At 43.4% G+C, this 16,962-nt stretch overlaps 2 protein-coding genes across 3 annotated transcripts in view; both read left to right on the plus strand.

Annotated features, from left to right (window-relative positions):
- Positions 1 to 479: 479 nt before the first annotated feature.
- On the plus strand, positions 480 to 6,542 carry qpct (glutaminyl-peptide cyclotransferase). The gene is made up of 7 exons (XM_067243265.1): positions 480 to 632; positions 2,898 to 3,044; positions 3,190 to 3,471; positions 4,137 to 4,304; positions 4,774 to 4,873; positions 5,053 to 5,169; positions 5,277 to 6,542. Exons 1-7 carry the CDS (start codon positions 516 to 518, stop codon positions 5,456 to 5,458), a joined length of 1,113 nt encoding a protein of 370 aa, XP_067099366.1. The 5' UTR covers positions 480 to 515; the 3' UTR covers positions 5,459 to 6,542.
- Positions 6,543 to 9,134: 2,592 nt separating this feature from the next.
- Positions 9,135 to 16,962, plus strand: part of LOC136948921 (connector enhancer of kinase suppressor of ras 3-like) — a 45,992-nt gene continuing 38,164 nt past the window's right edge. For both annotated transcript variants that reach the window (XM_067243069.1, XM_067243070.1), the window contains exon 1: positions 9,135 to 9,418. In XM_067243069.1, coding sequence (XP_067099170.1) covers positions 9,358 to 9,418 — 61 coding nt within the window. In that variant the 5' untranslated portion in view covers positions 9,135 to 9,357. The remainder of the gene's footprint in view (positions 9,419 to 16,962) is intronic.

Below are 16,962 nucleotides of genomic sequence, written 5' to 3' on the forward strand. Positions count from 1 at the left end.
AAGACCACGTGTTTAGATTGTACCAGCGACCTCGTGAGTTGATTGAGGAAAGTGCACGCGATGATCCTGTTATTCGATTATTTTACAATCCATGCGGATTCTGCCATTAAGTGGATAATGGCATCTACCGAAACGTGCAATAATCACTGACATATACGGTATATCATCAACAGATGTTCTTAAAATTATATTCATGGAGCTGCCAACAATTTCTTAGGCTATCTGAAAAAAGTAATGACATTTTTATTTAGATTAAAATCCATTAATTAGGCCTACTGGCACGGACTAAATATTTGAAAAACATGTAGACGTTCCTATAACAGTTTTAACAGGTGTACTGTAGGTCATGAACCGATCGGATACATGTGGCCTTGAGGTAGGCTATTTCATAAATCAGTGACGCGCTGTGAACGCCTTGGGTCCTCCCTCATGTTCTCTCACATGATTCGTTAAGCCTTTGCTGAGGAGAGAGAGAGGTAGGAATTCTCATAGCAAGAAAAACCTCAGGCTCAGCGATGGCTGAACGTCGCCGTGGTCCGTTTGTGCATTTCGTCTATGTGCTGGGGATTTGTGTGGCATTAATTGACTTTAACAATGGACAAGCAGAACAGGTCCCATGGACCCATGAAAAGGTAGGCTATTGGATTTTTCTTCCAGCCTACTTGTAATTACAATTTTATGAAAGCAGCATTACATAATTTTTCCACACGATCTTGTCTTAGTTAGTTATTATTTTTTATACATGCATTTAGATGTTTTTACCAATATCGTGTACAATTATAGCCTACTGTATATACTGTTGCTACTGCGAGTACTGTCGCAAGTATTAGGTGTTGATTTTGTTTACCAATGTTTTAGCTACACTTCTTTTTAAAGTCTAGTTTTGTCAATACTTGTATGTGATTTGTCACAATCTTCTTTGAAAAATCTTGTTTAACTATTTCTGTAGAAGGCTCTCTAAGACACAGTCAGATGTAAATTATCTTAGCATGCACAATACTTACAATCCTATTTATTTGCAGGTATTTTTTGCAGGTATATGTAATTCCTCCTCAAATTTATTATTGAGACTGATAAGTGGGAGACTGTTCATCCAAGTCCCCATGTTGTTCACCCTCTCTCCTCTTTATCTGGTTGCTATGACAGCACAGCCATCGTCATTGATTCACCAATTGCAGGTCTTGATATTTATAGATCAAAGTAAACCCCTTTCAATCTTATCTGTACCCAGAGTTAACCCATTCCCTCAGATTGAAAGCCTTGGAGTATGATTGTTAATTGAACCCACGTAATTGGTCTATTAGCCAGGTCTCTATCTCTCAAATCACAGTCATCAACAGGTCATTCATCTACATCCAGTCCTAGTCAAATGTTATGCATTGGTTGTTTTGTTTTCCCTACTAGTTGACAAGCCTATGGAGTGGAGTGTCACGAGCATGACTGAATGGGGGTTGGGATAAAAAGCATGCTATGTTCATACTGATGTTGACCTTTCAGCGTGACTCCCCAGAGGATCCATTCAGAACTCATTTGAGCTAGTTAGCATCTCTTCACCACGTTAGACCTTTGGATTCAACACCAACCTGTGCACAATGACTGTGATCTTCTACTCACAGTGTCCCTTATACCCCATATGTAAAGTGTAGGGGACATTACAATAGAGAAGAATAAAGTACAGTAGAAACAATGTTTCATACGGAGATGTGTTTTCATGTTTACCCTCTGCTGGATTCTCGACAACCCCTGGGCATCTATGCTCCCGGCTCAGTCAGTTACCAGGGCAACCATGCGTCTCTTTGCAGGAGGAGCCGGACTTTGAGATCAAATGAACCTGATAGAGGTTCAGGGAAATATGATCAATAATGTTGTGAAATTGCTTTTTTGGGATCAAAACAATGGTATTGAAATGTAAATGCTACTGTAAATCAGTGTGTTTGTGTAAATCTGTTTGGGAATCTGAGTGAGATAGAGAGATAACATGTTCACAGCAACACATTGTGTTTCTTATCAGCCTGCTGGCTCATTCAAGACTGGCATGCGTCTAATCATGATACAGCAGCTCTCCAGTGTATCTAAACCTATTCAGTCATGGTTCTTTCTCTCATGTGGATTCTGATTATCTATTGTGTCCTGTGAAAGTCTCTCAGAAAATGTGCCTGAGTGCATTGCATAAATCCACTCATTATACACAGACAGTATTTCATTCTTTTGCATGTTTAAACAAGCTTATTGCAACACTTTGTTTTTTCCCCGACACAAAGTCAGTAGTCAGTCACCACACATTTCTCAATTTCAATGTCTCAATATATTTCCCGGTTGCCCTAAGTAATTTGCTTGTTCAAGTATTTCAACAGACAAGAGTGATGACAGCATTGATGACCTCAATATGAGGTTTACGAAATAACGGGTAGTGGACATTGGCAGTGGTACCTGGCAATTTTCTTTTTGTTCATATGGTTGACTTTGCCATGTAAAATGCTTAAATATCATAATCATGATTAATTATGTGGCTTGAAAGTTGGACATGCTGCCTGTAACTGGATAAGCTTGGATCAGAACTGTATTTGCTTTCCTTCCTCTTTTTTCTCCTTGAACCCTTCTCTCTCCTAATCTTGTTTTTTTTGTCTCTTCCTTTCTCCTACATCTACATTTTCCTTGTTTCCTACCTATTTGTTCTCCATATTTGCTGTCTTCCCCTTGTTTCCTCTGTCCATTTCTTGTTTCTCACCTCTACTTGTTTTTTATATATCCTCTCCATATGTCCCTCCTTTGTCTCCCTTTTGTTCGAACCTCTGCTTTCGCTTGTGTCCCTCCTTCCTCTGTCTTCTCCTTATTTCTTCTTTCTTGGCCTTGTTTCATACCTCTGTCTTTCTTGTGTACCACCCCTGCTTCCCCAGCTCCAACACAAGGCTGCCACCCTGAGCAACAGTGACATCACCAAGGTTGTAGCCCACACTGACGTGGCCCAGATGTGGCAGAGGGATCTGAGGCCCTTGCTGGTGACCAGATACCCAGGGACTGCTGGGAGCCTGGCCGTGCAGCAGGTCACTACCCACAGAGGGAATGTATTGACGTCATATGGGGATGATATGATTCTGATGATTTAATTGCAAAAGAGAATGACTATGTCATCAATGTGTGTGTGTGTGTGTGTGTATGTAATCCGCACATTTGCATTTCTGTCCCCAGCACATCAAATCCACATTAGGTTCCCTGGGGGCAGGCTGGGATGTACAGGAGGACAAGTTCACGTCCCAGACACCCTACGGCCCAATGACGTTCACCAACATCATTGCCACCCTTAACCCCTCTGCCAAGCGTCGCCTGGTACTGGCATGCCACTATGATTCCAAATACTACCCACCACAGTGGCACGGCCGTGAGTTCCAAGGTGCCACAGACTCAGCTGTGCCCTGTGCCATGATGCTGGAGCTGGCACGTGCCCTGGACCAGGAACTGAAGATCCAAAAGGTAGCAGCAACGATTGGAATGTATTTTATTTTGTATACACGAGACAACCACATTCACATATTGTGTGGAGTAGTTATATTACATAATATAAAGATATAACACATACAAAAATGCTTGGCATTCCCAAGTGAAGTACAAATAAGTATGTGAATATACAAAATCAGTGCATTGCAAGTACTATATATAGATATATTAGATAGATATATTCAAAATCTAAAACATTCTCATTTAATACATTTAAATTAGATGTAAGTGTGCTCTTTTTCCGCTTGGGTTCACAAAATGTTTTTATGCTGATTCCTCTACTGGTCTGTGGGTTCACTGACTGAAGGGAGGAGTGTGTGAATGACAGAAGCTGTCACAGGAGCAGAGCAGGAGGCACTGCAGTCTGTGACAAAGGTCACTGTGAACACACTGAATACAAATGAATCTGCACAAAAGAGCCATGAACAGTGGATATTCTTTGAAATGTATAAATCATCGTATCACCATGAGTTAGCCTTCTGCCATAACTATGTCCACCTATTAGAGCATAACCCTCCAGAGCTACTTCTACAGAAAATATTTTTGGGTATTTTGATAGCCTTGTTTAATTAAAATAAGAATCACTAGGGGGCAGCAGATGACTGTCTCTCCTTCTCCTTCGATCTTTCTGTACCTCTTAGGGCTCCAGTCCAGACCTGTCTCTGCAGCTGTTGTTCTTTGATGGGGAGGAGGCTCTCTTCCAGTGGACGTCCACAGACTCTCTGTACGGCTCTCGCCACCTGGCACAGAAAATGGAAAGAACCCCCCACCCACCCGGGGCCTCCGACACCAACCTATTACATGGCATGGTGCGTCAACGCCACAACAACTCTCTAGATGACCCATGAGAACACATACTTTCACCCCAGTCAAGAAGTTCCTGAAGGGAGGCTTGAGAAATGCATATTTAGTCATTCATTACACTGTCTACTACAATAACAATATGTCAGATGAATCCAAAGTGTGTTATATGGTATCCTAGCTATTGTGAGATAGCAGAACGTTTGTGAAACAGATTACTTCTGCCATTTGAAGGTGATAAAAGAGATGAACAGTTTTAAAAACAGTATCAGTATTGTGTGTATGTGTGTTAAGAGATTCACTGGGTTACACAGTGGAACACATTATGTCATTCCTCACCTCAAAGCTTTATGGGAGTGTACTGGAGGTTCAGAGTTACTTTCCCATGAGACCAGGCTCACACTAAGCTGAAAGAAGTTTATCTCTCTCACTTTTTCTCATCCTCTTCTTCTGTATCTCTCTGTCTCTACTCTCTAGGACCTGTTTGTGTTGCTGGATCTTATCGGAGGCCCCAGTCCTCGCTTTGGCAACCAGTTCCCTAGCACAACCCGCTGGCTCACCAGGATGCAGAACATTGGTATATAATCACACTCAAACTCACTGTCTGTCTCTCTGCATCGCTGTTTGATCCTGAATCTCAATCCTCAAGGTTGCCCGACCAGTATGAAGGGACGGTCGATCGAACAACATTAATAGGCCGGTTGACAGGTATTACATTGTGGCTGAAGGTTGATTGTTTTTGTCCTCTGTGCTCAGAGCGTCGCCTGCACACTATGGGACAGCTTGTGGACCATCCCAATGAGATTCAGTACTTCTGGCCTAATCTACCTGTGGGTCCTGTGCAGGATGACCACATGCCTTTCCTCAACAGAGGTGCGCATACACGTACATACACACACAAAATACACCTACATACAAACATGCATACACAGACATCCAGTTTTGATTCGGAAGATCTTTGTATTCTTGTTTCCTTTTAGGTGTGCGTGTCCTCCACCTTATCCCCAGCCCGTTCCCCTCAGTCTGGCACACATTTGACGACAATGAACAGAACCTGGACCGGTCCACCATCCAGAATCTCAACAAGATCCTTCAGATCTTTGTCCTGGAATACCTAAATGCCAAACCCATTGACCCCTCAAACCCCCAAAATGCCCCTTAGAGGTTCTCAGTCTTCATCTGTTCTGGTCTTTGAAACCCAAACGCTCCACAGGCTTTTCCTTCAGCCCAGAATTCACATAATCATTTGATCTTTGATTTGCAGAATTATGCATCAGGGTGCCCGGCTGAAACCAAAGTTTGCACACCGTTTGGGTCTGTAGAACCAGAGAGACCTCAGCACAGCTTATTTTCCCTCCCTCAGGCTCTGTCCCCCAACAACTAGAGAGGTACACAGGGCCCTCTGTGTGTCTCTCTCCACAGTGCTCTTTTTATCTCTCCACATCCCCTGCAAGCTCTCTCACTGAGGAACCATCTTTGTGCTCATGCTAATGTCAGGGCTGTACTAGCCGTGAAAGGAGGAGGAAGACGAAGGAGAAAAGATAGGTCAAGAAGATAAACCATAATCGGTGTCTTCTTTGTTGCTTATGAATTATTGTGTTTGTCTTTCTATATTTATACCGTGACTTGCTCTCTCTATTTCTCTCTATCCATCCATCTTTTCGCAATGTTGGAGGGTCTTACAGCTGATAATCTAGAAGCACAGTAACAACTAGGTTGAACATAGTATATCATGTATTCAACTGAGAGTAATAACAGACTATAGCTGAGTGTGTTACAGTACCCTTACTTGCCGGACGGATGGTTGAATATAAATACTGATTGGGTTTAGGACCATCTGGCGCATGAAACAGCAGGTGGATCATGTTCTTGCATTAATGAACAGAAGCTAAATCCTATCCTAGAAAATGGCCTTCAAAGGAAAACCACTGGGGACGTAGGTGTAATGAAGAATGACTGTCTCTGAAAGTCTTAACTGTCTAGTTTGTCTATAAAGATAACCTGTTGAGATAGGCATGTGTGCTTATTGATAAGATGGAACATCTGTAGTTCTTCATATGCGGCCATGTCAGATATGTAGGCCTGTTTAGTTTCATGTTCACTTGTGTTTGTTTTTTATAACAATATTAGTCCCATTTTGATGTAGCTCCTGAAATAACACACACTGCCAAAAATGTACTTCCTCTGCCTGAAATAAAATGTTGATCCAGAAAGTTAGGAACCCCACTCTGGATCTTTGGAATACACTGCTTTGAAGATCTTGTTTTTTGTTATGGTGTGACTGGTGGATATTTTGGGGAGCTGTGTTTGAGAGCACAAGCAAGGATGGTTCAATCAGCCCAACATACTGTGGGTGGACCTCTGTAGGAGGTAGAGTGTTTGTTTATTGAAATTATTTTGGTAAATAGGAGATGACAAATCTTGGCTTTCCTCCTCAGCCAGTGTGGTGTGGTCCCTGAGGCCGTGGGTAGTGCACGACGTCTTATCCAACATCCTTGGTCGTGAGTTCTCTCTCACCCCTCCTCCGCCTCCCTCAACCCTCCTCCGCCTCCCTCACCCCCCGCCGTGAAGCCTAGAGGGCCTGCCCTCCTTGGGCCTCCCTAGACACACACAACAATCCCATGATTCACTAATCCTGTCAGGACCTCCCCAGAATTCCACGGTATACGAATACCCCTCGATTCACCACCCTTCCCTGGGAAGAGAATGTTTGACTCCCTTCTCTCTCTTCTGTCTTTCTCTCTTCTGTCTCTCTTTTTCTGCATTCTGACATGTTTGGGACGCCTAGCAACACAAGGAAACACATGCTGTGATATGTAGCAGATTCAAAGGTATAACTGTTCTAAATGCCTACTTGTCAAACCACCTTATCTCTGGCTGAGACGTGTTATCGTCTCCTAAAGTAAGCAAATATAAACACTGAATTCCTTGAGTTGCCATTTTAGGGATTTTTTGCTTTGAATCTGTTACATGTGATAAAATTGGCCAATTCAGCACCTTCATTGGAAGTTATAATGTCAACATTTATTGTGAGTAACCATCTTACCTTAACCTAACTCTCATGTCATCTGGTTGACATAAATTTTATCATCGTCAATAGGTTAATGATGGCGTTGACGTAAATCATTTGTCATTCTATGTCCTGGGGGCTTGGGCCTATGTGTTTTCTCACACACTAATAGTACATACCGTGTCTGAGCAGGCTTCACCACACCCTGACAGTTCACTGTTCTGTTGTTTATCCTGGGAGTGTACCGATGGAACTGTCATGCCATGATTAGACCAGCCTTGATCCACCTGCTCATCATCACAGTCTCTCTTGGTCATGCTTTTGTGACCATTTCCCAGAAGCATTATCATCTCCCAAGATGGCCATAATTGCCACCTAAACTAAATAACTTTCTCCAGATTAAGTATTTCTTCCCCTATTTTTCCTATGCCCAATTGTTTTTACATATATGGGATACACCTCAAACAGCAAACTCCCTTAAATAGGATAGGCATTTCTGAATTTACTCCCCCTCCCCTCCCAATACCTTGGATTCCAAGTCCACAACAGCAACAACCGCATAAATGGAGTGAACATATTCATTTAGTATGCAACAACTGCAATTAATTTGTCTCTAGAAATTCCCTTTTAAAGTTCAACCATACAGGTAGTCTAGCCTGTACCTGTAAACTTTGCCTGCTTTGTGTCTTTATTCCGTTTGACGTGCAAATACACCAGCATGTTCAAACAAGGAAGATGGGAGAAAGCAGAAGTAATAGCACGTTCTGCTGTATTGTGGTTTCCACAATTTTACTGCCCGGCAGCCAACTGATATGTGCTTAGGTGTAATCACAGCTGAAGTCTAATTTGGGGATGATTACAGTGCAGTTGTACAGTGGCTTACCAGCTGTGTATTGTATGCAGGGTTAGCACTGGAGACTCTCCCTACCGAGGTGTGTTTAACAGTTTAGGAAGGGAGTTGGGGAAGATGGTACGTCCTACTTCTGAAGGTCCTATCTCACTCTTTAGAACCATCTTTATACATCAAACTAAATTCAGCCAATTGTGGGAATCAGTGACCATTTTATTATTCCATGGCAGTAAAACAAACATATCCTGCCTGCCCTTTGCCTGTACATTTTACTGTCTGAACCACTTTGCAACCAGACATCCAATTATGTTGACATACAGGATTGGAGCTATTGAATCAATCCCGGATCGCTCTTAACTGAATTAATGATATTGCACTGTATGCCGTGTGTGTGTGTGAGTGTGTCCATGTATGTGCATGTCATATTTTTCCCCAGGGAAATGGGAAAAGCATATAAAAGTCAGGAGGCAACACCCAAAACATGAATAGAAAGGGTTCAACCAATTATAGCCCACAGCATCTAATTATGGCCATTGGAACACAGAAAAAGTGTACTCATAAACAGAACACTGCCGAGAAAGAGCATGCGTGGCTGATATACAATAGTTCGCCAACAGAGCGCACTCGCGTGTCATTCAAGTTAAAATCAATTGAATTATGAATTATGTGTCTACACATCGTGTCGTTTATATTACGTAAAATATCAAACTATGAACAAGAATCGAAACCATCAAAATGCCACCAAACTCTGCATTATAAGCCTTAAAAACAACTTTATTTAAAAGCCTAGGTGACTGCTTAAGAAGCGTGACAAAAAAGTATGGTATAATGAAGATTATGTTTAATGTATTTCTATTATTGAACGACTGTGGCTCCGCCTCTTACAGTAGTTTGATATGTGTGCGGTCAGGACTGAACAGTAGAAACTGCAACTCGATTCCAAGCCCAGTGACGAATAGATGAGGGGGTTTACACTTCTGGCCCTGACCATGCGTGTGAAAGTGTTCCCTAGTGTAGAGTGAACACGAAACAGTTCTGAAGATGACCACGGGAAGAAGACAGCTGTTGTAGTCAAAAAAGAGCAGACATGCGACGGTGATTTTGAAAACAGGCTTATACATCGTGTTAAATCGATAGCACTACGTGCTTTGTTATTTAGTAGACTTCGATAGATTAGCTGTGTTATTGAACACTGTTGACCATGCAAGCGATGGATCCAATAACCAAGTGGACACCAAAGCAAGTTGTCGACTGGATGAAAGGTGAGTTTGGTACACTTTAGACACCAGTTTCACAACCATACTTTTGAAACTTCTGAAACTCTGTGCTCTAGTTTCGTGGATAGCCTACTGTAGTTTCGTTGATACTGACCTGCTGAACTGCCAATATCGCCCTTAACGTAACAGTTGGTCAAATATACATTAAACAGTTGCCCGTTCCGATTACAGTTAGCCTAGCTGCTTTGCGTGAGACAATTATTAACAGTTAGTCGTTGTTTCCAGGTTAGTACCCTACTATGCCTATCTAAATTAGTGCAGCATTTGAGACGCGCGGTATTGTTCTTTTCTTTGCGTCGGGTTGACAGGTGACGGTTGGAAAACAATCTGTCTGACTGTTAACGAAATCTTGTTTTTTTCCATCAATTAAACGATAGCCTACTTACGATAAATGTAGGCTATTATACTTTAGTTGTATGATTTATCCGTTACTTCTATTGACTAAAAGTATATTCCCCTCAGGCATGGTGGATCATATCATCAAGCATATCTGAGCCAGAGAATTCAGCCTATACGTTTTCTTCCGTCAGAAAACGTAATTTTCCACTCAGAAAGTACCTGAAAGTAGGCATGTAGACTACTTGTTCTAAACCTGGAATGCCGGTTAGGAAAATGACATCACTGAACAACTATTCTTTAACGAACTACCTGCACCCGTCACAGCATTGGCATGTCCTACTTCGAGACCGCAGCTTGTGAGGTTGTATCGACATAAATGCTGTCTCACCTTCTGTAAATTACACCTGTTGAACTGTTTTATAGGCTACATAGGGCCTACTGAATTTAAAAGGACATGATAGATAGCATGGTCCACAAACTCATGTTTCAGATAAAACTCGCATGACACCTGTTCCGAGTTAGTCATTATGCTTAGGGGCAGTTGTCTAAAGAGCTTAAGTAACGTTATACCATACAATGTCTAAACACTATCAATGATATACGGTTGATCCTGTTTTTAATAGTTGCAGAATGTGTTTTAGTGACAGCCAGTGCTGAGTTGGGGGGAGGGGGGAGGGGAGGGGGGGTTACCATGTGCTTCCAGGGAAAGTTCAGTGTATGGACAGAAGATTAGCAATGTAGACTGGCTCTCTGATGGGCTGTCTTACGGGTCTCGCTGACTCTGCAGTTCTTCTCTGGTGGGTCTTTCTAATGGATTTGCAGAGAGCCCTGTGTGCCATTGAATACCAACATGCAGTTTTAACTCTGAAAACACACTCCTTCACCTTTTCTCTGACACACATAATTTTACTCAGAGATAATGGCAGTTTTTTTGTGTGTCCAGTTTGTTGGTTGCTACATTTTTAAAGCAGCATGACCCCTTTATGTATACATTGCTGTTGAAAGGACTTTGTCCTACCGTGACTCTAGTTCTGTCAATTAAAACACAATTTTTTTGTGAACATTTGTTTTTGTTGTACTTAGTGACCTGAGGCTCCCTCCTTCCTGCTGTAACTTGCGTCATATGGTGTGTGGGTCTTCTATGTAAGGTGCAGGACAGTGTTCCCAAGGCAACTGATGCACTTTTCCAATTACATAAATGGCCAACTAGATAATATAATGTTAAAATAGGAACATGGAAAATAAATGGGATTATTTTTTCATTGCCAATTCACTTTTGGATCCACTCAATGTGGATTCCGTCAGTGCAAATTAACTCAAATGAAGTTAAGATTTTGAATAACACGAACATGTACCCAATGACAAGTAGGATATACTGTTCTGCCACACACAGACACAGACCCACACAGTAGAAGTTGACTAAAATCAGAGTGACTACTGTAGTCATGCTCCAAATATAGTCCTAAACTCATGCGTAATCCCTCAACTGTGGAGGGTAGAAGCTATTTAGGGAATGCTTCGCTCAAAACCCTGCCGAATAGTTTCACACTTAAAGGCGTGCTTTTTTTTTTTTCTTCTTCTACCTACTCATCCACCTCCTACTTACAGGGGAAAGGGTGCCAAGTTTTATGTGGCATTCCAAATACTCGGACATGTACAAGAACTGTACTACTGAAGTGAAATTGACTGTTCTGTTTGGTCACTTCGTTCCAAACAGAACAGAAAAACTCTTAAACAGAAAAACTCTTAAATATCTGTAATAATTGCATTCATACTATGTTTAGATTGATATCCGGTTGCCTGCGCAATATTGGCAGCTGCGATCTTGTGCCACTTAATCATTGTGAAAAATTAAGGTACATTTTAAATTAAGATTAGGGCGCAGAGGATTTAGTGGCCTACACCTGTTGCTATGAGGTCAGGAAAGAAATGTCAAAAATATAGTGTGTGTGTGTACGAGCGAGAGACCGTGTCTGTCACCTTTCAAGTAGCGTTGCAGTGTCAATGGGGTGATTAGCTTCCATGTGAGAAAGGGTTGTGTGTGTGTGTGTGTGTGTGCGCACATGCATGGTTACTTTACTGCTGGAGCTCTTTAGAGGTCTTAACCTAAGTGGCGATAGCAAGGTGTTGGAATTGATGGTCCCAATAACAGAGTCACTGAGGCCCTCCAACTGGCGTGTTAACCGACGTAACACAGAGAGCACACACCCTAATGAAGTCAAAATCATATCTTCCCCCCCCCCCCCCCCCCACCACCACTGTGCCCAGTCCAGGAAACGTCAAGACGAATCGGTAGATCACTCAAAGGTTAAACCACAGCCGTTGTCACCCACGACTTCCTGTCATCCAGCCATCCTTCCTTCATAGGTGACCCCGTTGCATTCTATTGATGAGGAGATATGTGGTTGGTTTCTATAGAGATGGGCTTGAGCTGTGTAAGAGGAGTCTCCCCTGGGGGGGGAGGGGGTGGGGGGAGGATGAAAGACAGGGGGGGAGTATCACCCCTGCCGGCTCTGGTTCGTCCTGTTTCTCACACGTTCTTGTTTAGTGTCAGTGTGGCGGTGACCAGCTTGCCATCACCATATGGGAAAACGTGACCAAGATGATCAATATTAGATGTGTCTCTCCATTGTTCTAGTGGATGCTGTTGGTGTAAGTGTTCGCCCCAGCGCAGACTTTTGTGTTTTCCCAAAGGGTGAAAACATCTGTCTTTTTGTGTACTGTAGTGTTTGGGTGTTATACAGGGATTCTTAGAACATGGCGAATATTGTTTTGAAATGGCTTAGCTTGCCGCAAAGCCTAACATCAGTTTTTCATTTACATAGCAACGTTACCTTTCTTTATGATGCCAATGCAAGGTGAGAGAGGGTCGCATCGTCGCCGAGCCAACCTGAACCTGGCCATTTTGCCTTTCATTCAAATCCAAATGTGCATTGCAAATCTCCCCAGATCATCTCAGCTTAGCAGCACTGGCCCCAGTCTGTCCTAAGAGTATTGGCCTGTGAAACAGCAAGCTTAAGCCATGGGAATAAACCTCACAACCTGTGGTGGCACCAAACACTGCACGCGGGTCATGGCAGACGCTGTGCACTCCAGTGTGTGTGTGTGTGTGTGTGTGTGTGTGTGTGTTTTGTATAGTACACACATGCCATGGCATGGTATGAGTTGGTGCAACGAGGGGCGGAAGTGTAGAGTTTTGTTGATAGTGTTACCAAAGCATTTTGAACTCCAGCTATGCTTAAACAACTGTCTGCTATGACTGGAATGCAGCCGACTCCATCGCTTCTGCTACCAAACCTCGACACAGTGAATCAGCAATACAAACACACATCAATGTCCTTTTATGTACTTGGGCCACCAGTTGCAAAAGGATTTACATGCCTGTGATATTTCTGCGTCCCGAGGATAAAGACTCACTGGATGAATGGACAAACAGGCAGTCGTCATATATGCAGACATCCCAAGTCTCCCGGAAGGTCCGGGAGTCTCCCGCATTTCAATAGCGGGTACGTGCAGGTTGAGGGGGTACATCATGCGTCCGGATTGCGTCCCGGGGGGGGGGGGGGGGGGGGGGATGTCTGTATATTTCATATATGTCGCTCCACTTCACAGTCAGCCATTACATTCTTCAGCTGACTTACTGTGATTCGTGTCATGCTGCAAAAACAAACAAAAAAGAAGTGAACCAGTGAATCACTAATGACCCTCACTCTCCTTACAGCATGTGTAGAACATGTCTTGACAAGCCCCCTTCCCCACCTCTCAGCAGGCTGGATTCCAGTAGTGGGGTCCTTCATTTTCTTTGAGGGTCTGACTCAAAATACTTGAAGCACAACCCTTAGCCATGATAGCCTTCTAGATTAATTTTATTTACATTTATTCCAATTCCTTTGTGGTGTTTACAAAGTGATGGGTGATTCTCTTTAGATGTTGTCACCATCTCTAGTTGGTTTTCAGTGTGCTGATATACAAACCAGCTGTTATCGACTGGGGTCTGTTTCTGCATTTAGGCTGGGGGATGGTGGAATGAGTCCCCATGCTCCTAAGTGTGTTTACTGTGGTGTGCACCCCCACTGCCCTGGTGTCCAGGGTGGTGAAATGATGGATGGATGGATAGAGGCCTAAACCATTATCTACTAGGATACGAAAAACATCTGGAGGACTCCAGGGAAACCCCAATAACTGCCGTAATGAATGACTAGTTATGTGTCTTTATGACCAGACTTTATGGGTCCTAGATAAGGCACAGTAGCTGTGCAAGCCATCTGGTATCATTGATGCAAGCTATCTACTGTTAAATCAATTCAGTTTTAATAAGATTGTGACCCAGGAGTTCCCCTTTTGTGTTTCCATCCAGTTCTAGTCAAACATCTCTGTCAAGTCCTTTCCAACAAATGACTGCTTTGAAGGAAACTAGACTTTACCTAGACTTGTTGCTTCACGTTCACTAAAGGGCCAGGTGACCTACTCCTCTTGTGTCAGTCTGCTCAAGAGGATTTTAGCTCCCCCGCTAAAACTCATGCTGTACAGCTAATCCTCATCCAAGCCCTAAACCATAATTGGAAAAACCTTGCCTTTGAGTTTCAAACAACACATTTGTCTCGGCTTGGTCCTCAATGATTGGGAATCACTACAAAAGAAAACGGAGGAATACTTTGTGTTTCTAAAGTTCACGTTCAAATGTTTAGCCACACTGCACCTGCATTTGTTTAAGGAAATAGGGGTGTGTATTTGCCGTTGACAAAAGTCTAGGACACTGCTGCATTATGGGAGATGCTGTATTCATCTCTCAGTGCTGTAGTCTGGGATGTGGTGTAGTTTTATCACCTATTCTACTTCTGTTTGCTCTGTCCCACTTTATCTCAGTTCTCAATCAACAACTGACTCATGTTGACTACCATTCATGGCAAGTCTCATTCTTAATCTGTCAAGACTGTGTTGTGGACACAAAGCTTAGATGCACAAGCAATTACTCACCTGGAAAAGGTTATGTGTTTGGGATTATAATATATATATTTCTTTACAATTACATCATAACTGATAACTGTGACCATGTTTGTGTAGGTCCCAGAGATTAAATAAAAAGTGAGTACGTCATTGATTAGAGCTGTGTGTGTGTGCGTGTCTATGTGTGTACGCTGCGTCACAGCATGGACGGTGTCGTGCCCTGAGGGTGTCTCACTGCCTGGTCACGCTGTCGCTCACAGAAAACGTCCCCCTGAAGATGACTCACAGACACACAAACACCCACTCCCAGGAGAGAGGAGGAGAGACTCATCTCTATGCCTTGCTTTGTTTCATTGGTTCTGGACTGTATGTTTCTTGTGTCTCATGTTACATTCATATGACCATTCTATTCAGTTCTACTTTCCTTTGTGTAATTCAAGTATGGAAAATTTGGATAGCTGTGAAATGGAATCAAAAGCAATTCAATCCTGTATTGTGTCATGTCTCTGTTTACAACTTGTATTGTGTCAAGGATCTTTCACTCTCCTGTGTATATGGATGTTGGATGTCCCTACAGGAAGGTAGGCAGTTACGATTCCCTCCATCTTTTTGACCCCATCCTCTGTGGACCATGACCTGGATGCAAGCCATTCGCAAAACTTTTGTCAACCATTCTCAGCCCTCTCCCTCTCTGCGTAACCCCTCCCCCACTCTCCCCCTTTCTCTCTGACCCTTCATCACCCGGTCCCCTTTTTTGTCCTCTGCTCCGTTTACCCCTCACTCCTCTCCTCTACCCTCCCCCCGACTCCCATAGTCATGGCATCCCTAATTGTGTTTGTTTACAACTGACTAGCCTCTGTAGCCCTTGGTTTAGCGGTGCACAGCCTGTTAGCCATGGGTAGGGCTAGAGAGCAGGGTTAGTGCTTACGTCTGGGTAGAACGCTCAATGGATGGCGTGTGGGTGCCCTGGTTAAACTGGATTATTTCCGGCGTAGAAAGTGAAAGGAATGAAAGGAAATCAAGGAAATCCTAATAGTTAGACAGGTTATATGTGGTGTGCTCAGCCACAGACCAGTCAACTAGCACGTAGACCTTACCTAATAAGAGACTGGTAAAACAGGATGTTGCTGTTGTTGTGTTCTTCTTTTCTCCTGTGGCTTTTTTTTACGCCTAGTCTTTGATGTTGGGAGACGTGAAGCCCATAAAACCGGTTGCCATTTTCCCCCAACCCCTTATTGTGCCAGCAGATATTCCCATTCACTACTTTAATGCCTGTGTTTGGGGTTGAACCAGAAGGCTCCCATAGAAGTTCTGGTTGGTCCATAACAGTCTAAATAAGTGGGGCTCGTTTCCTCCTTGCAAGCCCGCTGGCTTTGTTGTGGTCTCGGTAGGCTTCCACGTTGGTCCCATTAGCTGGTCTGTAATCAGCATACCAGGCCACCATGATCCCACAGCAGAGGAGTACAGAGACCGCTGATCCCAGACCAGGCATCACCTACAGACAGGTCTCATTGGGAGACACCATGGTAGGGGGCTCAAGTTGATGATTCCCTTTTTTCTTTCTTCAACATTCGCTCCTCTTTTCTCTTTCTCTCCTCCACCCTCTTTCTATCTGGAGAGACTTAAGAAAGAGCGACTGTAATTTTGGTTTCTGCCTCAGGGATAGGCTGGCCAAGTGTCAGGAGGGTGGTATGTTTGAGTGACATTAGGATAGACACTAGGCTCTCTCACGCCTCTTCCCTGAAACAATGGTTTTCAGTTCTCCCCCCACAGCGACAGCCTCCATTCCAACACTAGCAGACCAGCAGCAGGACTGTAAAGCTCTACGCTAAACCACTGACCACAACTTTTCTCAGTCTTTGGCTAACCTAGAGGAAACTGGGGAGAGAATATATGAGCGTAGAAGCCTAACTGGGACATTTTTTTGCAGGCTTTTGTTGCTTTCTTAAGCAGTTGTTTATGTGACGCGTAATGAGCAGCGTGGCTGGAGAATGATGACAATGTTTTTATTGGAGTGAGATGTAGTTCGAAAGCCACTTGCATTACACAGCCTCAGTCACTGTTCAAGCCCTTGCCAAAGCACTGTCTCAGACCCAGGTCCTGCTTCCTCCATAGTCCCGGCCGTAGCTGTCAGCCCCAAGCCCAGCTCCCCCTAGCCCCAGTCTAAGACCAGAACAATGCACGTCCAGCCACACCAGCCAGGGGTTTTATTATACGGTTGTTGCTGTGGTAGACCAGTCCAT

The sequence above is a fragment of the Osmerus mordax genome, chromosome 9 (assembly GCF_038355195.1).
Source record: "Osmerus mordax isolate fOsmMor3 chromosome 9, fOsmMor3.pri, whole genome shotgun sequence".
NCBI classification, from domain to species: Eukaryota; Metazoa; Chordata; class Actinopteri; order Osmeriformes; family Osmeridae; genus Osmerus; species Osmerus mordax.

Excerpts from the sequence above, each read along its gene's own strand:
- qpct (XM_067243265.1), top strand. The coding sequence starts at position 516 with ATGGCTGAACGTCGCCGTGGTCCGTTTGTGCATTTCGTCTATGTGCTG. Across the intron at positions 4,305-4,773 it reads CCAACCTATTACATGGCATG|GACCTGTTTGTGTTGCTGGA; the intron begins GTGCGTCAACGC and ends TCTACTCTCTAG. Across the intron at positions 4,874-5,052 it reads CACCAGGATGCAGAACATTG|AGCGTCGCCTGCACACTATG; the intron begins GTATATAATCAC and ends CTCTGTGCTCAG.